This window comes from Uloborus diversus, chromosome 7, assembly GCF_026930045.1.
Source record: "Uloborus diversus isolate 005 chromosome 7, Udiv.v.3.1, whole genome shotgun sequence".
NCBI classification, from domain to species: domain Eukaryota; kingdom Metazoa; phylum Arthropoda; class Arachnida; order Araneae; family Uloboridae; genus Uloborus; species Uloborus diversus.
The window spans coordinates 163,506,128-163,532,169 of NC_072737.1; the positions used below are offsets into that span (position 1 = coordinate 163,506,128).

At 33.7% G+C, this 26,042-nt stretch overlaps 1 protein-coding gene across 1 annotated transcript in view; it reads left to right on the plus strand.

Annotated features, from left to right (window-relative positions):
• LOC129225835 (neuralized-like protein 4) overlaps window positions 1-26,042 on the plus strand; it is a gene marked incomplete in the record, with an annotated part of 156,574 nt that overhangs the window by 94,340 nt on the left and 36,192 nt on the right. Inside the window, 3 exon segments of the mRNA XM_054860354.1 lie at window positions 18,513-18,682; window positions 20,334-20,537; window positions 25,739-25,837. Coding sequence (XP_054716329.1) covers window positions 18,513-18,682; window positions 20,334-20,537; window positions 25,739-25,837 — 473 coding nt within the window.

Here is a 26,042-nt window from a genome sequence, read left to right on the forward strand (position 1 = left end):
GCTATAACAGTGACATAAATTTTGCTGAAAAAAGAAATAGCCATGAAAAGAGCAAGGTTCTTAAAACGCAGCTACAATAAACAAACTCAATATTTACACCAAGTTAATAACTGAATACATATACTACTTTATCTGATGTTTGCACACATAATATTGAACAATTTGATTGTTTAATCTTTTATATGAAGCTTTACAAACAAGTTCAAATTAAATTTTTCAATTTAACAATAATTTTCTGGAATTTAAACGAATTACATAATAGAAAATCCTTGAAACTTTTCTATAAAAAACGAAAATATCTTATTCATTGACTTTATATAAATACATAAAAATAGTTACTTACAACAGAAAAAAAATCGATCGCTATTAATGATGCAAAAAAGATCGTGCACTACGAAATATAGGTGAAACAAGTATGAGAAATACGTAAAATGACATTTCTTGATCAAAATAAATAATCGTTAAATATTTACGAAATGCTTGAAACGACGAGGGAGGGTTAGCGGGGAGAGGGTCACCCTCTGATTTTGGAGTAACTGACACTTCGGCCCCAACTTCCGCCTCATTTTTTTAGTACAGAACCGCTACCACCAACGCCTCGGAAGAGTTTCTGAATCTACTTCAGCACTTCCGAAGAAAAAATTCATAAGTCCCTTTGATTTCCGAATTATTTCACCATTCAAAACGTCTTGAATCAATTTCTTACATTAATGCTTTACATTCTTTCTAAACAATAGATAAAGTTTGAAAAAGAAAACCTTTAATTTTATGAATGGTGTTAGTTTTAAACAACTCAGAAGAACAACTAGAGTTTAATTTCAGAAATTGAGGGAGTGGGAAGAGAGCAGGCAAATGTTTTCGGAAATTCAAAAAATAGTCATAAAAAATAGAGTTCAAAATAATCATAAACATGGAGCAGAAAAACCTTTTAAAACTTGCACCTGAGTTTGTTTTGACGTGCAGTGGCGGATTTAAAATGTAGCAAATGTTGCAATTGCGCGAGAGGCCCCATAACCATAGGGGCAACGTAGGAGTTGCAAAAATGCTTATAATAAATGTTTTACACTTCTGTGATAGAGAAATAGGGCCCCAAAATGTATTTCCACTGGCCTCAATTTTTTAACTCAGCCGAATCGATACAGAAAAGACTTCATTACTGTGATTCATATTTCAAATATTGAAAAATTAAAAATTACCGTCGGTTCAACGGGAATCTAACAAAATGACCCAAAAACCGGTTTTGCCATCTCATATTTGTTTCTATGGTCGGCAATATTTCACCAAAGGATCGTCAGTCAGACGCTATATTAGTTTTGCATTGAAGTAAGTAATTAATAGCCACAAAGAATGAGTAGGCTTTTCAGAACTCCTGATCGAAAACAAAAAGGGAAGTGCACAACTAGAACGTACGCACACCCCACATGCGAAAATTTAACCTTCAACAGCTTCCCATTTTTGAGTTATGACTTATGAGAGATATATACGTACATCCAGCTGCAAGAAACAACACAATAATTAACTTGTTTGGTATTTGAATTAAAAACTCTTTTAGGAGTGACTAAAATAGAAATTCATTCTGAAATTTGAGTAAATTTTATATGAGAGCAATATTTCCTCTTACTTTGTATTAAAAAGTAAAACAGAAAGGTCCTTTTTTTTTTCAAAAACATCGGCCAATTCCATCGGCTTTTCAATGTATTTTAAGGCCGATGGGCCGATGTTTTTAGCAAGTTAGCATCGGCCGCCAATGCCGATGGCTAAATTGTTGAACCATCGGCGCCGATGCATCGGTCGAGTCCTACTATTTGGCTCAGAATAGACTAGTAAAATTTGACCTTTCTTGCGGAGAGTTGTGGCAATTTTGCAGAAATCACATTCAAAAGTGTTGTCTTCTTCTTCAGCATTTGAACATGCTTTCATAGACCCAACCTAAACACCCTGAACACTGGATAAAGCCCAATTTTTGTTTAGAATCTGAGTAGAGTTCGTTTCAAAAACTGCAAGCCTCCCTAAAACCATCATCTTCTTCAGAGGAAGAAGAATGCTCAGTCTTTTTCCAACTTTATTTTTCTTTTAACCACCTCCTTACTTCTTGCTCATAATATGTGCTTAGTGGGCCCATAAATGTGACGTCAAGTGGCTGGAGTCGGTGGGTCATGTGAGGAGGAAAGCATAGTAAAATAACTTTTTTTTCTCGTGCAAGATTAATTAGCTCTATGCTCTTTGCATGTGACCTATGCCCATCTAAGATCAGAAGAACAGGTTTTTCAGATGATGGATTGGAAAACTCTACAAAGTGCGTGAACCAAAACAGGAAACTCTCTTTTGTAATCCATCCGCTTTCATGAAAGTAAGAAAATGATCCTAGAAGAGTATCCTCCGTTAAAGCTAGATTCTCCCTCTTCCTTGGAAAGACAAACATGGTTGGCATGAAGTTTCCAGCAGCATACAGGTTTCTGCTGTTATTAGTGTCCCTCTTTCCGCCAAACTTAGATAACCAACTTGTTTTTTGCCTCGTATAGAGAGAACTTTCGACTACTTGCTGGGAACAGTCATGATTCCCATCTCATCAACATTATAAATATTTTTCGGAGACGTGATGTTTTTCCATTGTTGACTATAACAGGTCAAAAAATTTGTCCACAACAACACAGTTAAAGCCCTTCGCTCGTGCAATGGAAGTTTGTTCAGGACCTCGCAAAGAAATCCTTTGCTTTCGTCTAAGAAATCCGTAGAGCCAGTCCTTTCCAACGACTTTCTTATCCCTGTTGAAGCTATTTTCAATGCTTACTTCGGCCAATTCATATGCTAGGTGTCTCAAATAAGTCATTGTCAATCCAAAGAGCCTTTCTTCCATTTGTAATATATATTTAACTAGTTCTTCTTCTTTCTCATTTGAAAAAACACTCTTATATCTACCCTTTTCAGCAGCACTTTCTGACGACAAACCTTTTACACGAGCATTTTTCACACGTCTCTCAAGTGTTGTTTGCGGTACATTGAAATTTGCAGAAACACGCCTGTATCCCATTTTTCCATCAAGAACCACCTGAACAGCTCCAATCATGCTCTCGTTAGACCAGCTTTGTCTTTCTGTCTTCCTTTTGTAGCGCCCCATATCAATGTCAGAAAATAAACAGGATGGTTGGTTTGTTTTCCGGAGAAAGACCACTAAAAAGTAAGCCTACTCGAGCCTTTCACCAGAAATAGCATATAGCCTACCTAGTTTGTCAAAATGTTTGAACTTTGTTTACACTTTAACATACCTAAAAATAAAGTTAAATGAGTCTAATCTAAAGACTAGGCCTACAATACCATGAATATAAAATACGTCTGTCATTTGTGTTTTTGAGCATCAAAAAAACTTGTAACTATTTCCTCCCTTCAACAAAAGGTAGAAAACTCAAAAGTACCATAATAAAAACTTTTTAACAAAAAAATTGAACCGCCGAAAAAACTGAAAAGCAAAAAATAATAAACCATTTTAATTAAACCTTAATAACTAAGTTCTTAAACCGATGTAAGTATACCTAAGTATATATTTTGTAATAATTTAGAGTTTTTAATTAACCTTAATAACTCAGTTCTTAAATTAATGTAAGTATACCTAAGTAGTTTTGAGTCGGTGCCAAACAAGCAAATTAATTATTTTTGTAAAGAGTGAGGCGCAGCGGTGGCGTATGGCGACACGCCCCTTCGCCGGAAAATGCCGAGCGTTCACGAAGTTAAACCCGAACGTCGTCGAGTGGTCTCGAAGAAGCACGTGTCGAGTATTTGGCTGCTACTGAGCTTTTCGCTCATATACAACAGTCAAAATGTTTATATCATTGTTCATCATACTGAAGAAGGATTTCTCATCTTGTTAAAAGCTCAAATAAATGGTTTTGTGGGTCATAGTATTATTTAGCGTAAGTATGGCATAACAACTGTAGCCGTTAATTGCATACATGATCCTGAAGATTTTTCTCACTGGTTGTTTGCCTCTCTCGTGCGAGGTCCCAAAGGTTTCAAAGCTCCAACGAGAGGTACTTTTTGTTGTATACGATCTACTAGTATTCATGATTTAATGATGGCGTGTGGAGGGAGCATTTTTTGAAACATTTATGTTTATCGCCGGACATTTCACATTACATTGCTAATTTTATTTGGTTATTTCTTTAAATTTAGGTAATTTAGGGATCTTTGTTTATTTATTGTTTGGCACCGACTCAAAACTTCTTAGGTATACTTACATTAATTTAAGAACTGAGTTATTAAGGTTAATTAAAAACTCTAAATTATTACAAAATATATACTTAGGTATACTTACATCAGTTTAAGAACTTAGTTATTAAGGTTTAATTAAAATGGTTTATTATTTTTTGCTTTTCAGTTTTTTCGGCGGTTCAATTTTTTTGTTAAAAAGTTTTTATTTTATAATTTTTTGTGGCTATAAGCTACTAATGTGGCTATAATCTGTATGCTTATATTTTTGATTACTTTTAAAATAGCTACCTACCTTACTTTAGCTATTAACATATATATATATATATATATATATATATATATATATATATATATATATATATATATATATATAATCGTATTTTAACAATTATCAGTTGTGTTATATAAATAATTTTAAAAAAGCAGGCTTTATATACTAACATTGGTAGGCCTACAAAAAATGCTGCTCGGATGAGGAAAAGATGTTTAGAAGAATCTATTAATGAGAAAGAAAAAAGGTTGGAAGCAAACAGAAAGAGAATTACATTAACACGTTCACAGGAGAGTTTAGGTCAGCGCGAGGAAAGACTGTCCAGAATGAGAAGCTACAATAACGAGAGGTTATTGCAAGAAAGTGATAAATAGCGCGCTCGTCGTTTAGATATGATAAGAGAGCGACTTTCAAATGAGAGTGAAGAGCAACGCGCTCATCGTTTAGATCTGATAAGAGAGCGACTTTCAAATGAGAGTGAAGAGCAACGCGCTCATCGTTTAGATCTGATAAGAGAGCGAGTTTCAAATTCGGTAAGGCATTGGACTCGGGGCCAGAGGGTCTCGGGTTCGATCCCCGCTGGTCGAAGACCCACCGTCGTCATTAAAGGAGACTGGGCGACGTTAAATATGCTCGTGGTCTCAATGTCCTCCAAGTGAAACGATACCTCTGGGGGTGCTAGCACCAGGTAGCTATTAGCTCTTGGACTAGTTCTAAATTCTCATTAACTGTTCGATCCGGTGATGGTGCTGCCATCTATCGGTATATAAAATAATGGAGGCAAGGCACTTAGTATGCAGTCCTCGACATAAATACAGTTGTAGTCAGTTGTGACTCTTGAATAGAATGGAGTTTCAAATGAAATTGAGGACGAACGTATGCTGCGTTTGGATGCTGCTCGTAACCGTTCAGCAATGGTGGTACTTCACGAATCTTCCGAGGAGAGAACTAATCGTCTGAGCGCCATGCGACAAGCAGCTCGAGATCGAAGAAACCAGTGTAACGCAGAAAACTTTAAGAAATCAATTAATGTTTATGCTGACTTGTCGTGTTCAATATGCAAAAAAAATTTTGTATCCTCAGCAACGTAGGAAATTGCAAACTAAAAATTTAGGCTCTATTTTGCCTAACGAACTGGTAGCTTTAGGTAATATAATTACTTGTTCACGATGCTCAAACAATATTAAAAAACATAAAACTCCACCCCAGGCCTATTGGAACAAAATGTCGGTAGCTGCAATACCTACAGAAATTGATGAGTTATCGGAAATTGAGAAACGTTTTATTTGCAGAGTAGTGCCATTTCTTAAAATAATAAAAGTTCAAAATCGTTTGAGCCAAGACTGGTGCAAAGGGCAGGCAATCCTTTTTGCTCAGGATGTGGTCGAGCTGGCGGAACAACTTCCGCTTGACCCAACTTTTCCTAATCAAACTGGATTAGTGCTCGTAGTAGAAAGTCGTGAAAATTTAGAACATTCTAGGGAGTTTCAAATTGATATAGGTAAACTTCAAGTGGCATTGCAGTGGCTCCTAAAGAATAATGCACTGTATAAAGATGTTCGTGTGCATTTTCCTACTGTGATCGATATTTCTACGATAACACAAATTGCTGACGAATTTGCATTTTGTCATCTATTGTACGTTAGCTTTGTTGTACAAACTAACTTATTTGGTTTCCGCTGAAAAAAATATATAACTCCAACATTTTCTTATTGTTAGTACTACTGAATCCAACACACATTTCTTCAATTATCTCGAAAACTCATTTCTGCAGATACTGCCGCTTACCTGCCCACGGCAGTACACACGAGAGACATACAGGTCTGAAGCTCATTCATTGTGAGCTTTTTTTTTTTTTTTTTTTTTTTGTAATACTGTAAAAATAATTATGGTGATATTATGATGAAAATTTGTGTATACAACAACATGACGAAAGGTGTACTAAAAATTAGCCAAATAACTTGAATGTATAGTGGATAGTCATAGCGTTGTGACACATTCATTATTTTTGGAATTTAAATTCCCATCAAAATATTAAATCATTAACCATCATATTTGAAACTCTGAGGCAAATAACTTACCATTTTACAACAATTTATTAAATTTTAACTAGGATATATAATTGACATTATCTTCACATTTAGCACATAATAGGAACTCATAAATAACAGATTCGAATCATTAATATCAATGCATTTCTAAATCGCGAAGTTGAGATGCGACGATCACAACCTTTTTTTACTCAATAAATTCACCATCACAAATTAACGCATATTTACTCTTCTGCGTGGCGGAGTAGAAGTAATCAGTAGTTTTATCACGAAAACAGTCTGTAGATAAAAAATGGTGAATATTTCTTTTAGTTCCTATGAACTACGAAGCACACACTTCCTGATGATTCGGCTGAATGGCGTGAGATATTTTTCATTTTATCTTCATTTGGTTGAGTTCAACAAAAACGAAATAGGTGTTTCCTTTCCTATTACACAATACAGTTCAGTTGCAATTTTTCTTCCAAATGAGCCGGAATGCAGAACAAATGAGCATGGAGTCCATGTTGAAGCCGGTAAATTTCAGGATGAGTAAGAATGCGATTCGAGTCGACAATATATTACATAATGCAGTTCTTGGTTATGATATTTTTCTTGGGTAAATTTTACTAGTGATTAAACACTGTTACCGTAATATTTTATAGTATCACAGTATATTTTCTTCTTTTCTTCCTATGTCGGCTCCAGCCATTTTTGCACACTTTTTGGGAAAGACGCTTTCTTGAGAGCATCTTGAATGTAAAAAGTTCAACCGCCAACTGAACAGATAAATCAGCTCAGCAAAAAAAATGGCAAGGTGACGCTACAGCTCAAATTATCCAATCGGATATCACGCATTCAATTCTGACAGTTTTCCACACCCTATTCCTGACGTCATTTTAGATCATCATCTTTCCGTTATGTAATACACAACACACGCAAGCTGGTGCTGCCATCTAGTTACATTTATGGAGTGTTAAAGATCAAAAAATATAATATAAAAATGAGATCTTTAACATTTCCACCCCCTCCAGGGAAAAATTTACAACAATAGTAAAAATTCATGAATAGCCCTGACCATAGAAAATAAACATATAAGACAAAAATGATAATGGTAAGTTGATTTGTTTCATTGATCAATAGGGAAAACGTCAAATCTCATAAATAGATATGCATGATAAAACAGTTGCAAAAAAAAAATGTCAAAGCCAGTATAAATTTTTTTTTTTTTTGTAACCCTAATCCTGTCACAACAATCGTATGTTCCCCAAAAACTTCTATGCAAAATCACATAAAAAGAACCTGCAATACTAGTTTAAAAATTCCCCAAGTTAGCTAGGCTCAAGAAATGAAAAACAATTAAAGCAAGAATATATCAGGTAGCTAGTCTGACATAAAGATCAAAATGTGAATTGCATAATTTTCATGAAGAAGCATAGCATTGCACACACAAAAACAAAATGAAAAAACAAATATCCTTAACTGGCTGGAAAGATTTTACTCGCATGTAATTTAATACTCTTATCACTAATATTTTCACTTCTTACAAGGTAGTTGTCATTTCTAAAAATTCTTTCAATGATGTATGGTCCTTTGTATTTAGGCATTAAAACACCAGGATTATTCAGGTTTTTTATAAACACTTTGTCATTTATTTGAAATTTGGGAATTGACCTCCCTTTTAACTGTTTCTCGTGCTGTTTAAAATACCTATCCTCATTTTCAGCAACCAATTCTTTATTGCTTTCAGCACATTTTGTCATTTCTTGGGCATATAATTCATAATGAGAGACAAGTTCAGGATCAGAAAAGGCATGCATGGGAATATTGATGTTTCGACCGAGGAATAGCTCGGCAGGCGAAAACCCAGTAACACCATGCTTGCTAGCATTATAATGCAATTTGAAAAGAGGTAATTTTTGTGACCACTGAGATGTGTTTTCTGAAAGTGATGCAACCGATTCTTTGAGAATTCTGTGGCAGCGTTCGATGGTTGAATTGCCCTGTGGGAAATACAATGATGATTTCCTATGTTCAATATTTAAACTTGAAAAAAAAAGTTCAATTTCCTTTGAAATTAAATTAGGACCATTGTCGGTTAAAATAATTTTGGGAACCCCATAGGAAGAAAAATAGTCGTTCAAACATCTTATTATGGATGAAGATGAAGTGTTTGCCAAACTATAGGTTTGCAAAAATCTGGAATAGTTGTCAACAATTGTAAATATAAAAAATTTATTATCGACACTCCGACATAATTTTCCTACCAAATCACAAGATAGAAATGAACCGGGAGAAAGATCCTTCTTTGAAATAAACCTAGGAATGGTTTTGTCACGTTTGGGCTTATTCGCAAGACATTTTTGACATGAACGACAAAATTTTTTAACCGCAGCAAACATTGATGGAAAAAAATATAAACGTTGAAGAAAATTGTAAGTTTTCTGGGCTGCAAAATGTGGAAGGTGAGCATTTTCAATAGCTGCGTTACGTAAACTAACAGGTATATAAATTCTTTTGAATTTTTGAATTTTACCTTTCTTTTTAACATTTATAATTTTATGCAAAATTTTATCGTCATCAAAACAAAATGTTTCAGAAATGGTTTTGTCATTATTCTGAATGTTCCTTAAAAATAGTTGCCTTAGACAAGTTATGCTGAGGCTGAAAAAGATTCATGCTGTTAACAGCAAATTCATTTTCCTCACAAACACGGCTTAAAAAATCAGCAGGATTTGAAAATCCAGGCAAAAAGGTTGTCTCGTAAGTAAATTCATCCAAGAATAATAACCACCTACAAACAACATCAGGTTGTTTTTCAAGATGAATAAAATTACTCAAACTTTTAGCGTCACAAAATACAGTGAACTTAGTACCATATAAAATTTCTCTGAAATGTTTAATCGAAGAATAAATTGCGAATAATTCTCGTCTAATTGATGGATATTTAGATTCAGACGGAGATAATTTTTTAGAGAAAAATTCAATAGGAAAAAATTGATCATTTACTTTTTGCATAAGTATAGCCGAAATGGCAATTTTACTTGCATCAGTGACTAAAAATAAGGGTGCGTCATTAACAAGATTTTTCAAAGTAGGTTTATTCAAAATAATATCTTGTATTTTCTCAAAAGCATCCTGACAATCATTAGACCAAAAAAATGGGGTGTTTTTCTTTGTTAAATTGACGATGGGAGAAACAATTTCTGCATAGTTGAAAATTAAGTGCCTGAAATAGTTGGTCATGCCTAAAAATGTTTGCACTTGTGTGACATTTTTTGGGATGGGAAATTTATTCACTTTGTTAATATTCTTCTCTGAAGGAGAAAAACCATTGCAGTCGATGTTGAATCCTAAATAGGTAATGGAAGGTTTACATAACTGTAGTTTGGCTGGGTCAAGTGTTAAATTAAAAAGCCGCAGCCTATCAAAAACTTTCTGTAAGATAACAATGAGCTCTTCGAAAGAATCTGCAGCTAAAACAATGTCATCCAAGAAAAATTGCAAATTAGGTCCTTTTAAACAGTTTAAACAATTACCCAAAAGAGAACAAAAATACGACCCTGAATTTCTAGCTCCAAAAGGTAATCTCTTAGGCTGAAAGTTACCAAGTTCGGAACAAAATGCTAACTTTTCCCTATCTTCGGGTTTAAGTAAAATCTGGAAAAATGCTGCCTTCAAATCTAGTACACAGTAAAGTTTTTTGCCTGCTATATTTTGTACAATATCTGAGATTTTTGGCAAACAAATTTTGTACGGTTCGGTGATTGCATTTAACAGTCTGTAGTCAATTACCATCCTAAATTTAGGTTTGGCATTTGGATCATCTGATTTACCTTTTTTGACGAAAAGAGTTGGAAACGAATAGTTTGAAAATGACTCCTCAATTAAGTCTGCATCTAACAACTTTTTAATTTCCTGTTCAGCAAATTGTTTTGCAATTCTAGGCAGAGGATAAGCTTTACTTTGTAATGCAAATGAGTGTAAAAGTTTTAAATGGGGTTTAATGAAATCGCTTGAACCAAGCGTTAAGTAATTCTTCGAAAAAACATGATAATTATCCATTAATAATTTAATTATTTTGTTTTTATCTTTCTCATTCAAATGTTCCAAATCAAAGTCTGTAGGTAAAAGTTCCTTCTTTCTTAAATTTAAAATTTCCTCAAGAGTCAAATTGTTAACTTGGAAATTTTCAGACTCAAAAGGCTGTTCGAAATCATTTTTAGAAATTTCCTGCACAGTCCCTAAGTTTTGATCCTTTCGGATAATTAATTCCTTGTCTGAGTCATTGTCAATAATTATGAAAATCCCACTAGCATTTTTCGCAGAGTGGATTGAAGAATTGATAACACATTTAGATTTAATACTACCAGGAGAAAAAAGAATTAATTCGGCATTGCTAATTTGATGCGGAATGTTCATTTTTATGATCTCAAAAGATTTAGGCTTGATTTTGAAATTAAGAGAAGCTTTAACTTTAAACAATTCTGTCGAACAACTAAGATTTTCCTTTTCCTTAACTATATTGGTGGTTGAGATTGAATTTGCCTGTTTAATCTGCTCATTAGGTGAGACAGTAATAAAATCTAATTTGGTTTTATCAGTAATGATTCTCTTATTAACAGAATCCAAAACAATTTTGTTTCGATGAAAAAAGCCATATCCCAGTATAAACTGATAATTTGCATTCCAATCAAAATTTGTGGTGAAAAACATATTTGAGAACCACTTGCCCTGGATTTTAAATTTCATCTCAACAGCTGAAGTACAATTTAACGTTTGGTTGTTTACCGTCTTAATTTTAATTCCCCTAGAAACATAGTTAACTTTCATCTCATCTTTAATTTGATCTATAACTGAATGTTGACACACCGAAATATTTGCACCCGAGTCCAGCAACGCATGGTAATTAGCCTTTTTAAAAGAAATTTGAATAATTGGTAAAGAATTATCAGAATTTGTGCAAGACATGAGTACTTTTGAGTGCGAAAAAATATTATCAGTAGCCTGATGGTCATTAGAATCAGTTCCCAACGTTATCATATCATGCACAATTTCAGAATTTTCATTCTTATCAGAAAAAAATAAATTGTCTTGAATGCGTTTTGTTGTCTCTCCAAATGAATTCATCAATTTTGGATCAAGCCACCGTTCAGTTTCGTAAACAAAATTGTGGGTCTCCGACATATTTTGATGGCTATTATTTCTTCGAAAACCCCCCACTAGTTTAAATGTTGATTGTTTTGACCGGCCCTGCTGTATGGTTTGGAATTATGCCCCCTTTGCCTATTATTGAACCCCCCATGTCTTGACCGAGTGCCCCTAACATTGTGAAAAGGACGACCCCTAGCATTGCCAGGAAAGTACCAGCATTGAGTAGTAATGTGGCTTTTTCCACAGATATGGCATTGTACATTTTGAAAAATTCTCTGATTCTGGGAATTGGATGGCATATTTTGAAAATTGTTTGTATTCTGTTGGGGTTGGCTGTATTGCAAGGCATTTACATCAAAATTAAACGAGGAAGCCTTCTCATTTAAACCCTTCGCACTTTTCAGATTTTTAATTGTTTCAGTTAGTTCAGCTATTTTCTTATTTGTCTCATCCTGACTTTGTAACAGCATATTAATTTCTAACTGAGAATTCTGAAAATTGTCAATGTTGTTTAGAGCAATCTCTACATTTTTCGCTATTTAGATGGCTTGTTTAAAAGTGTTCGCCCCCTGTTTTTGTGTTTCGATTCTAATGTCAGGTCTTAATGCATCTAGGAATTTGGACAATTTTGACTTTTCGACTAATTCCAATAAATCTTTTTCCTGGTTGTTTTTAGGATTAAGGAGTTTGTCAGCTGCCCTATTAATTACTTCGCTCAACTGGGTTACTGACTGCCCTTGCCTTTGCGAAATGTTGAAAAATTCCTTTTGAGCATTCTCAAAAGAAGTAGCACATGTGAATTTACGTTTCAATTCAGTGGCAATATCAGCAAAAGTTGCATCAGCATTCTTTTGCAAAAAAACAGAAATAAATTCATGAGCATTGTTACGCAATCTCAATTTCAAAATTATTAATTTCTTCGTTGAAGACCATTTCTCAAGTTCAGCCACTTCAGAAATCGAGTCTAAAAATTGTGTAACATTTTCTGAAGTTTCACCAGAAAAAGTTGGAATGAGCGATAATAATGAATTTGCCATTCTGAATTGAGACGCCCGAAATTTTTCAAAAATATACAAAAATATAAATATGCAAGTTGAAATTATACCAAAAAAATATAATAAATCATGCACATGATTATAGCATCAAATAGATCATAAAAACACAAAAATGCAAAATAAAACATGCCGATTAAGTAATTTCACCATTGATCAATGAAATTTAAGTTTTTTAAACACCAAGTTCTCAACCCACATTTTAACTAAGTTTTTCGTCACGGCACCAAAAATGTAAAAATAATTATGGTGATATTATGATGAAAATTTGTGTATACAACAACATGACGAAAGGTGTACTAAAAATTAGCCAAATAACTTGAATGTATAGTGGATAGTCATAGCGTTGTGACACATTCATTATTTTTGGAATTTAAATTCCCATCAAAATATTAAATCATTAACCATCATATTTGAAACTCTGAGGCAAATAACTTACCATTTTACAACAATTTATTAAATTTTAACTAGGATATATAATTGACATTATCTTCACATTTAGCACATAATAGGAACTCATAAATAACAGATTCGAATCATTAATATCAATGCATTTCTAAATCGCGAAGTTGAGATGCGACGATCACAACCTTTTTTTACTCAATAAATTCACCATCACAAATTAACGCATATTTACTCTTCTGCGTGGCGGAGTAGAAGTAATCAGTAGTTTTATCACGAAAACAGTCTGTAGATAAAAAATGGTGAATATTTCTTTTAGTTCCTATGAACTACGAAGCACACACTTCCTGATGATTCGGCTGAATGGCGTGAGATATTTTTCATTTTATCTTCATTTGGTTGAGTTCAACAAAAACGAAATAGGTGTTTCCTTTCCTATTACACAATACAGTTCAGTTGCAATTTTTCTTCCAAATGAGCCGGAATGCAGAACAAATGAGCATGGAGTCCATGTTGAAGCCGGTAAATTTCAGGATGAGTAAGAATGCGATTCGAGTCGACAATATATTACATAATGCAGTTCTTGGTTATGATATTTTTCTTGGGTAAATTTTACTAGTGATTAAACACTGTTACCGTAATATTTTATAGTATCACAGTATATTTTCTTCTTTTCTTCCTATGTCGGCTCCAGCCATTTTTGCACACTTTTTGGGAAAGACGCTTTCTTGAGAGCATCTTGAATGTAAAAAGTTCAACCGCCAACTGAACAGATAAATCAGCTCAGCAAAAAAAATGGCAAGGTGACGCTACAGCTCAAATTATCCAATCGGATATCACGCATTCAATTCTGACAGTTTTCCACACCCTATTCCTGACGTCATTTTAGATCATCATCTTTCCGTTATGTAATACACAACACACGCAAGCTGGTGCTGCCATCTAGTTACATTTATGGAGTGTTAAAGATCAAAAAATATAATATAAAAATGAGATCTTTAACAAATACCCAACTCAGAATCAAAAAATCTTGGAGTAAACAACTAATCACCCCCTCTCCACCCCTTAGGGTAGGAATTTTTCCCTCAAATTTATAGGGGAATTACTTCAGGCTATACCCTTTCTAATAAAAAAAGAATATTCAAAATCGGACTATTCTGTAAAAAGTTATGTGTGGTCATACATTAAAAAAAAAAGAAAAAATATACGTGTCGACTTGAGAACCTCCTCCGTTTTTTCGTCGGTTAAAAATAGTATGTCACCATCACTAAACTTTGCCCTATTTTTTCATACAAATCCTGAACATAAAAAATGTTTGACGACTGGCACTGAAAACTAACCCTAATCACAAGTACCAGAGATTGAGAGGTCTACACTGCCGTGTGCAGGTAAAGGGCTATTACTGCAATTTTATATATTTTTTTTTTTTTTTGCATTTTGTCATCATTGTTTGTACGTTAGCTTTGTTGTACAAATTAACTTATTTGGTTTCCGCTAAAAAAAATATAATTCCAACATTTCCCAGTTGATAGTACTGAATCCAGCGCACAATTCTTCAAATATCTCGAAAACTCATTTCTGCAGATACTGTCGTTTACCTGCTCAAGAGAGTACACACGAGAGACATACAAGTCTGCATCTCATTCATCGTGAGGTTTTTTTTTTTTTATTATACCCAATTCAGCATCAAAAAATCTTAGAGTGAACTACTAATCGCCCCCCTTTCCCCACCCTTAGGGAAGGATTTTTTCCCTCAAATTTATATAGGAACAACTTCAGGCTATACCCTTTCCAATAAAAAAAAAGAATATTCTAAATCGGACTATTCTGTAAAAAGTTATGTGTGGTCATATATAAAAAAATTTGTGAGTGAACAACAAATCTCCCCCTTTTCCCACCCTTAGGGTAGGAATTTTTTCTTCAAATTTATATGAGACCAACTTCAGGGTATAACCTTTCCAATAAAAAAAGAATCTTCAAAATCGGACTATTTTGTAAAAAGTTATGTGTGGTCATACATTAAAAATCTGTGAGTGAACAACAAATCAACCCCCTTTTCCCACCCTTAGGGTAGGATTTTTTTTTCAAAATTTTTATGGGACCACCTTCGGGGTATACCCTTTCCAATAAAAAAAGAATTATCAAAATCAGACTGTTCTGTAAAAAGTTATGCGTGGTCATACATTAAAAAAAAAAAAAAAAATATACGTGTCGAATTGAGAACCTCCTCCGTTTTTTCGTCGGTTAAAAAATGTCCCGAAAAATACAAATAAATTTGTTGTGTAAAAGAGTTACATTCATACTTTTTGTCATTCAAAATGGGGACGTCCCCATTTTGAGCTACCTGAAATGTCCCCGTTTTGCCCAACAATGCAACTGTACAAAACACATGCATTAAAACAGATTTGAGGTTGAGTAACAATTCAAATAAAATATGTAAAATAATGTTTAACATACAAATGGATGTAGTAGTATGCGTACCTAATTCAGTTTTATAACCAATTTTGCTCTAAATGAAGTGAAAATACAGTTATAAATCGTAAAATATAAACACAAAAACTTCAACTTCACTGTTTGCCCCTATCATAATGACAACAAACTTAGAACGCTGTAATGGCTGCCATGTCCAACAGCATACATATGATTGGTGCTTTAGGCAGCGCCTTTCAACTGAAATCACTACGTCCCCATTTGACCCGACGTCCCCGTTTTGGACAACTTTCCACTACCATAGCTATGGAGTCAGAGTCGGAGTCAATCTCATTTTCAGATAAGAGTCAAATTCGAGAGCCGAAGGTGTTTAATTCAAAGACTCAGAGTTGGAATCGGTTATTTCCCTTAGAGTCCGCTACTCTGCCAATGTTTGCGGAGTCAGAGTCGAATATCCAAGAGTCTGAGTCAATGATTTTTCCTCCATCTATAAATTTTTGATGAAGCTACGAAGTCGAAGTCGGAGAGTCGGAGTCCGACAAGATTTTGAGCACAGGAATCGAAGTCAGTTGCCCCAAAATTCTCGGAGTTAGAGTCGGATGTTTGTCGTCAAGAGCTATTTCAAACAAAATTTGCTTGAATTAAATCCGTCTTCAAGTGTGGAATGTACTTTGATTTTCAGTTTCCCTGTAGGCGCTAATGTTAAGGAGTTTGAACTGTTCAAAATTGAAGGGAAAATTGTTCAAATCAAAAAGATATTTTTATGCACGTTTTTCATCAAAAGCTTTTTCCTACAAAGTTTGTTTGAAGCAAATTTGCTTCTAAGTTCTGAATTGCCTTGAATTCTCTCGTAGGCGCTAATGTTAAGTTTTTTTGAACTATTTAAAGTTGAACGAAAAATAGTTCATATCAAGAAGTAAAATATAGGAATGAGCTGTCCTCGCCAAGATGTATCGAAGAAAAAAAAATTGTTCGAATCAGACTATTCACTCAAAATTTATAATGGGGTGACAGACCGACAAACATTTTCCCCATCTCAATTCCCTACTTTCCAATTTTTAATTTTCCGATATTTATTTGATTTTTATTTTTGACTTTTTTTTTTGTTTTTTTGCGATATTTTCAAGATATATTAAGCCTTCTTTCATGCTTTTTTCTTCTTTCTCTGACTTTTACCTGGAAAGTAGGCTAAAAAGTATAAAATCACATTAACAGTAGCTTTCAAACGTAAATGATCTAACAAATCTATTGTTTATCTCCAAACTTACCAAGCAATTGCGCTACAGCAACCACAGTGACCTACCCAATTAGCGAGTGAAGCGAACTCCGGCTGCTAAGTGATTCAATCTTTCTAAAAAAATGTTTAAACGAAAATTCCCCTGCAGAAAAACAACGTAATTAAAAAACATGGTGCATCAAGGACAAAAAGCCAATCCCATACCCTGTGTGAAAAAGGATTTCTCTATAGAAAAGATACCATTTGAGAAGAGAGAAAAAAAAAACCCTCTAGAATAAAAAAATCACCCCCCATCTGGAAACCAAATAATTAGTAATCATATTCTTTAACTTAAACGTGTAAACACCATTTTAAAACCTAAATACAATCTAACGAAATTTAAAATATTTTACCAAATAAACAAAAAATACATCAAAATTACATTTCCAGTACCTTTCAAATGTAAAATAGTTCCGCAACTCCATTGTTCATTGCCAAATTCGGTAAGTGACTTTCAAATTAAAAAGAAAATTAATTAACATACGCAACATGAATTTAACCTAAAGTAATAACAGTGAAACATTCATAAGAAATAATGGCAACTTCCAAAATGTTTTAAGAAAAGTAATTGAACATTGTCTGGAAAATGGACCTAGTGTTATAGCTTTTCTAGAAAGAAAAGCCTTGAAAATTGTGTCCATTAGAATTACTTATATCTCCCGTTCTAATTAGTTGCGAGAAATAAACCAAACATCATCTTGTTCGGAAAGAAAAACCTTTCTAACGATATATAATGTTTGGGGGTTGGGGTTTTTTTAGCTCCCTAATTAGGTATTATGTTTCTTAATTAGGTAATTAGAAAAAAACTAATTCAAAATTTCGAATTTGGACTTCGAGGTGCAGACCCCTGGGATACGTTCGAATTTTGTGCTAAGTTTCAGGGCTGTAGTTGCTATGGGGTCTTCTGCCTATTGGCTACAAACAAAGAAACACCGTACTACTCTTCTTTATATAGATATGGGAACTTACATGCTTGTTTGCACCATACAATGCTTTCAGGTTTGTATGTTTTTTTTATTTTAAAAATTTTACTGCAAAAAATATATTTTAACACATAGTTCATAAAGTTGGGACCTCAAAAAAAAAAAAAAAAAAAAGTTTAAAAATGGAATAAAAAAACAGATAAAATGAATGTTTTGATGGTTTTTAAAACATTTTATGGGGAACACCACCATAAGTGGTCATGCTTTTCTTCTTTTCACCTCTCTAGCCCTTTGGAAGAATTTTATCCAAGTAAAAGTAATGGCTAAAATATACCTATCAAAAACTTGAAAATTAAAGGGCTTCACTCCAAAAAGGAGAAGGGGGCGGAGGAAAATATTGAGCATGTTTGGATTCAAGGGGTCATTTTACGTAAGAATCAGCAAGAATGTCAGATGCATTTTGTGAATATTTTTTGCTGCACAGTGTAGTTTGAGAAGAATTCAGAATAACTGAACTTAAAAGGTATGATAACATTAATTTGGGAGTGGTAGTAATATTTTGCAAATACAGTCAATCTTTAGCATCATATATAAATAGAAAAAAATACATTTTTTAATTAAACAGGGGTGCAAACAACGTTTTGTGGATCTCCAAGTACTTTTTTGTGTGGAAAAATAAAATTATTTAAGTTCAGAAATCACTAATACATGTAAATTTAGTATTAAAAATTTAATTTCATTTCCCTGTGTTTTCTGTGCTTACTTTAGCTGAATCTCACTGTTACTTTCATCCAATTCATGGAAAAAATATATCCCTGGATATCATTGGAGTTTTTGCTGTTAGAAATAATGAACTTATTGAAGAAAATACATACCACAATTACAATCATGGCTTAGTTTTCAGTGCTAAAAGTATAGAAAGAGATGAATTTTATGAAGTGAGTGAAGTATTTTTAATTTATGATTATCATATTTGTGTACTGTTATAATCAACAGATGTGTCGTTTTTCTGTTATTTTACTGAATTTAATAAATTTTGAGGGAGCAAAATAACCTACTCTGTCATTAAAGGAAAAACAAAATTATGAAAAATTTAGAACAAAATCAGTTGTTTTTTTCCACATCAATATATATGGGAGGAAAAAAACAGAAAGAGAGAAAATTGGATTTAAAATGTTAGTATGCAATGGAAAAGATTTGACAAATTGGAGGAAAGGAATCAATAGAACATGAACGGTTGATATGTACAAAGAGAAATTAAATATACTTCAGTTTCTTATTATCTCTATTCTCTTGACAAAATAAAAATTCTTTACTGAACACAATGTAAGCACAATTTGAAAAAATAATTCTAGACATCTGTATTGTTGATAAGTTGGAACTTCTTTATCAGTATATTAAGAAGTCAACACACATTTTTGCTCTACAAAAAAAGGTGAAAAAACAAAATTCAAACTTTTTTCAAAAAAGAATATTTAATGGCTTACTGTTAATTGAGCAGAAAGTAATTAAATTACTTTCTGGTTCTTAAAAATGCTAGTAATATTTCGCATTTAGAACCCATACATGTATAAGATGGCTAAAATGTTGCTGCTAAGATGCAAAAAGGGATCATGGTTAATCAGCAACTCCAGCACTGCACAAATCCATTTTAGACAAACCAGAAGAAATTTTTTTTTTTTTCAGACTCTAGGCTTCCTTGCGAGAATTTTAATTTTAAAGATCTATTCAAATAAAACACGTTTTTCTTCTAAGGGAGCTCATGACATTCTTCCCTTGGATTTAGAATTCCTACATTCTACATTATAATTTTGGAAGAACGATAAAGTGGCTTAGCTCTTTCGTTCATAAGTCATAAAAACATTGATATATCTGAAGAGGACATTTTACATCATCTAGTGAAAAATCGCCCCCCCCCCCCACGAGAATGGGGTATAAGATTAAAATACAAGTAATTATAAACTGCGCTTTTTTGCTCCTTTTCTTCGTTACAAAGTAATTGTTATATAGGTATGAATTTATGAATTATTAATGTCTTTTAAGTGATATAAAGGAATATTTACTGTGTTACAGAAACTGTTTGGCTAAATATATTAAATAATATTTTCACATTAGAAATGAATGAAGAAGAAGGCAAAAGTTTTTGATTTTGACAACCCCTCCCAGAAAGCAATTCTGGGGGATGCAAGGTAGATGTTCTGATTAGGTGGTCTTCTGAACGTGGAACTGCCAGGGTTTATCTCCCAAGCATGATTGGTGCTCATTTTATCAACCCATTGAAGGTAGGAGAGACTGGGTCCACTGTACCCGACCCGGAAATTGAATCCAGGTCCGCAGCATAGCAGGGCGAAGAGCTATCACTAAGCCACTGGTCTTCTCTCCAGTCTGTACTGCTCACAAAATTTTATAATACCTGTTGTAATTCTAGCTCTACTGTTTTTCACATAAAATGGAATGTCGCCACACTATCATTCTTTGAAGTTCTGTTATTGTTTTACAATTATTCGATCTTGATTTGTATTTAACTACGAGTGTTTTTTTTTAAAAAAAGAAGAAATAAACTTACACTAATGCTTTTTAATCTTTTAGATACAGATTTGTACTACTACTAATAAATGGATTGGTGCGTTGAGATTTGGAGTTACGACTTACGAACCTAAAATCCAAGATGAACTCCCAATTTCTGCTGTGGAGTTGGAAGATTGTGATACTTGGTTGTTATTTGACACGCATGTTCTTAAAAATAGAAAACTGTTGCGCAGAAATTATGCTTTTGACTATCGGTTTCTTTCAGTAAGTAGAGCTACATTACTTGCAATGTATTTCATGTAACTTAACACTTTTGTACTTGCTGTTTTAATGTGTTTCCAATTCGTTGCATGCACATTTCTAAATGTTTGACTAATCCTTGTAATAAAGCATGTTTTACGTGTTTTGTTTACACACCTGGATAATCTAAATAAATTTTAAAAGTGAAGGAGGTGTTTAAGAAGAGATTTATGTTTTTGTGCAATATCTATGTACATTGGACTTGTGCTACAAAGCGATTTAAGCTAAGTAACATGATTATTACATGAATTTTCACGAACATCGCATCTCGGAACCAGCTGTAACTTCTGCTCGAAACACAAATACAAATACAAAAGTGTCGACCAGCAACAGGCTCTGAGCCCAGCTAGACTGGTCCTAGTCAATTTACAATCCCCAGTGAAGATCAATGGCCCACTTAAAACTATCTACTCCCTTGCTCATTACCACCTCTTCCGGTAAACTGTTCCAAGGTTCCACTACCCTGCTAAAATAATAATTTTTCCTAACATCCAAATTAGCCTGAGATTTAAATAGCTTAAAACAATGACCCCTTGTCCTGTTTTCAGTGCTAAACTTCAGCCCCGTAACATCTTTCATTTTAATAAATTTAAACAACTGAATCATGTCCCCTCGGTCTCTTCTTTGCTCAAGACTGTACATTTTTAGCCTTCTAAGCCTGGAATCATAGTCTAAGTGAGAAAGTCCATTTATTAGCCTTGTAGCTCGCCTTTGAACCCTTTCCAATACATTAATGTCTTTCTTAAGATAAGGAGACCAAAACTGAACAGCATACTCCAAGTGAGGTCTTACCAAACTTCTATATAAGGGCAGAAACTCCTCACCAACCATGCGAATGCATGCAAGTGCTTCTCGCGGGACAGGAAGGTGAGTCTCTACTCTCTAGTTTTGCAGGCTGGGTCCCGGCTACAGAGCCGACACCATGCCCCAGTCAAGGGGTTTACCTATCTATATAAGGGCAAAAGAACTTCTTTGGATTTGTTTGAAATAGATCTGTTGATAAACCGAAGCATCTTATTGGCCTTGTTACTAGCAAATTAAGACCCCCAGATCAGTAACTTTGTCTGCCTGACTAATTACTGAACCTTGCAAATAATAACTTGTACACTTATTTCCATGCCCTAAATGTAGCACTTGACATTTCCCAACATTAACAGCCATACCCCATTCATCAGCCCACTCCGTAATATGATCTAGATCATCTTGCAGCTGTTTTGCTTGTTCTTCATTTTCTACAGTCCCCATAACTTTGACATCATCAACAAAACAATTCATGTTCCCAGAAATATTTTTGTGAATATCGTTCATAAAGACAATGAACAAAACAGGCCCTAACACTGATCCTTGAGGAACCCCGCTTAAAACCTCAGTCCAATGAGAATAATTTCCCCTTACAACTACCCTTTGTTTCCTTCCGGTCAGCCAGTTTTTTACCCAAATGAAAGTTTTCCCTCCTATTCCTATATCAGCTAATTTGCTAAGCAGAGCAACATGCAGTACCTTATTGAAAGCTTTTTGAAAATCAATGTAAACAACATCTACAGGCTTCTTATTGTCCAAAGCCATGGTAACTTTGTCAAAGAAATGTAATAAATTACTTGTGCAAGATTTACCTTTCCTGAAACCGTACTGAAAACTAGTCAATAGATTATTAGTCTCTAGAAAATTTACTATCTTAATTTTTATCAATGTTTCAAAAATTTTGCAAACCACCGAAGTTAGACTCACAGGTCTATAATTTCCCGCACTCCCTTTAGACCTCCCCACACAGGTGGAGGTAAGTAACAGCTTTCTGGATAGTTACTGAGGTTGGCTACTTTTATCCCCAAAACACTCTGGCAATCAAAAATAACATCCTTGATGATAAAGACATGTATTTTGCCATTGGCTGGTAAACAGCAGTACTACAAAAATGAGTTTTTGAGATATTTGAAGAAATGTGTGTTGAATTCAATACTAACAATTGTGAAATGTTGGAATTAGATGTTTTTTTCGCGCCTTTTTTTCATCGGAAACCAAATAAACAAGCTTGTACAATAAAGCTAATGTACAATAGATGACAAAAATGCAAGAAAAATTAAAAAGTTGCAGTTACTGCCCTTACCTGCCCATGGCAGTATTTCATCAAGACATTTTTCATTAAAAAAAAAAGAATTTACAACTGACCATTCCTTCTTTTTCTTTTGATGAGCTCAGGGCCGGATTTGAAAGTGTGGAGGCCCCTAATCAGGGTTCAAAAAGATCATCATATTTTCGAAAATATCCAATACTTTGGTATATATCCGAATATATTGATATATATGTATATATCCGATATTTTTGACCAGTGAAGCTAGGATATTTTGTAAAAATTTTATTATGGAGGCCCCTTTGTTGTGGAGGCCCCGTTGCAGTAGCCCCTCCTGCCCTCCCCTAAATCCGGGCCCTGGATGAGATGTCTGATGTGCTAGCTAGTCAGAGGAACACTAACCACACTCTGATGAACTGCACAGCATCAATCACCATCTTATTCCTTTAGAGTTATGATTATTCATTATCACTGTACAGTGCAGTATAAAAGTATTTGCTCTTTATATGAAATACTGCATACCAGTACAACCGTTCAGGTCTTTCTATCATATTGATCACTCTTAGTTTTCCACATTTACAATGTTGTACAGCAATGTGTCAAATAACACCAATTTGTCTAATGCAGTCTTTATATTGATGAGGGAAATAGTAATGTTTAGTTAGGAAATGGTTAAAATAAATGTGATGGTGTCTAAAATAATGTGTTTGCACTTCAAAAGTACCTTACATTTGTGCCCTACTTCTCAACGAGAACTTTTTACTTTTGTGATGGGTTGGTTTTGAAATGCATCCTTCAGATAAATTAAGACTACTGTAAGTATATTTGCATTTTTATTGAGTTTATTTAATAAATATTATTTCAACTATACATTAAAGGTTGAAACTGTCCTAATTTTCGTAAAATTCTTAATTTTTTTTAAATGTCTTAAAGTTTCAAATTTTTTGAATTTTGTTTTAATATCCTAAAATTTTTTTATTACTTTACCTCACATTTTTGCAGATAAAGTTAAAGTCCAAGGTCATTTAATTCAAAATTTTTTTACTAGTATTGTTTCCAACAAAGCCCGGGTTCCATTCCCAGGTTGGGCATGGTTGACTGGGCCATTCATCCCTTCAGTGGGTCGATAAATTGAGTACCAAATGTACTTGAGAACGAAATACTCTGGGTTCCTCGTTGGGCTGACCACCTAACCGTAACATAGCTTGCACTCCAGAGCTCCTGGTTGGGAAAACTGGGTTTGCACAGTAGGCTTGGCCATCACGGCCTGTCGTGCCACTGGGCATTTTGGTATTTTTTTCATCTCGAGATTCCGATTGAAGCAGTTGCAGCAGTTGTGTGTGTGTAATAGTAGAAACCTTTTTCAGTTAAGAACTGCCTGTGGTATAGTGTAAATTCTGGAGATTGTTCACTACTATATGAAATGGCGAATAGTGTTCACAGAAATAATTAAATAAACAAAAAACTTTCAATGTTTGAAAATAGAGGCTAATTTAATATCAAAGAAGTATCGGAGGTGAGAGTTTATTGTGTGACGTAATTCCTTATCCCCCTCAAACGAACAAAAACACTATATTAAAAAATTAAATATACTTAAACAATGAGTATTTAAGACACTTGTGAAGGAAATAATAAATAAATAAACATATGCTTTTAATTAAATAAGTTATTAAGCAACATAAACAGTCACACCAGTGTGTGTGACGTGATAGAGGCGAGAATTCGCATGCTGTGAACCAAAAGTTAAAATATATTAAAATAAAAATTATTATTAAATATTGTTGGCAGGTTTAAATAGATTTATTTTTGATGAAATTAAAAAACATTGTGGAATGAATTGTTCCATAAAAGTTCAACTGTAAAAGACATATGACTGGAAAGTTTCACTTTTTGAAGAATGACCCATGTACTAGAAAATGAAAAAAAAGGGGTTTAAAAATTAATACTGTCTCATTCATTGAATTTTGTTTTAAAAATAAAGAAGACTGTGCACATAAATTGAGAAAAAGAAGAAGCCTGTGCACTCATATTAAGAAAGAAAAGATGCAGTGTGAAAAAGTTGTTATCTTACATGCAAATTGTAAAATGTATTCTGTTATTGTATCTAAAAAAAGTGAATGCTTATGAGCAGTAAAAAGAAGAATTTTTGCTTCATTCAGAGTATTCCCTCAAGGGTTATTTAGGGGGGCAGAAACATTTCTGCATTTTATAAACCTGCTTTTAGCTTTTCTAGTTTTTTTGAATTAACTTTGTTTATTTATTATTATTGTGGCTTATTTATGTTTTCAGGTATATTTTTACCAGACACTAAACTTTCATTTTGGAGGAAGGGGGGGGGGGGGGAGAGGGGGCAGGAAAGTGGGCTAAGAAAAACAACCAGCAGCCTAGTTTTAGGTGAATTTGTATTTCTTAAAATGTACAATATATACCACCTCTATCACAATAATTTGTGAAATCTGAATTTTATTGTGAGCACTGCAGCTAGGGTGCAAAACTAATGATTGTTGATCTTAGTTCTCCCCCACAAAAATTTCCAGTTTTGTAAATTTTTAAAAAATAATTCATTAAAAAAAACTGCCTAAATGTGCTGATATTTTAATATTTGTGTTAATTCTTCTAAATTATTTGTTGTTATTTTACTTAGAATTTTCTAAATTAAAGTAGAAGTTCCACTTTAGTTTGGCTCTAGTTTTATTTTAGGTGAAATATTCACTTTATTTCATACAGTATATTTAATTTTTAGAATTTCCTTTCTGTACTTGCACATCTTCAGCTGTCTCCCATGTCATCATACCTTATTATTCAAGTGCATAAGTGACAAATACAAATACAAGAGTGACGACCAGCAACAGGCTCTAGGCCCAGCTAGGCTGGTCCTAGGCTGGCTTCATTGCTGTTCTTCTTGTTATTATTTTACAAAAAAAAAAAAAAAATCTATATGTTTGTTGAACCAGAGCAGCATGTGCAAATTTCATGAAATAAATTAATTCTCTAAAGAAATAGGAAAAAGTAATGTTGGGAGTTTTATGTATTTTATGAATTGTTGCTTTTCATATAGTCATTAGCTTATGTATTAGCTGTTTATTTTTTCCAACAGATTGGAGATAAAGTTGGTGTAAAAATTTTCAACGATAACAGCTTGCATTTCTTTCTCAATGGAGTTGATCTAGGACTAGCTGATTTAAATATGCCGAAGGTAATTTAATTAATGTGGTGCATTGTGTTTGTTGTATTTATTTTAGTGTCTGAACTATAAACCAAAGAAAATAACCTGTCAACTGTCATCAAGGTATGAAGAGGGTCAATTGATTTTTCATCGAAGAGATTGGCCATCAAATTTGACATGTTCCAAAAAATATCTGTACTTCAAATTGTGACTAACGAAGTTACATTTTTACTAC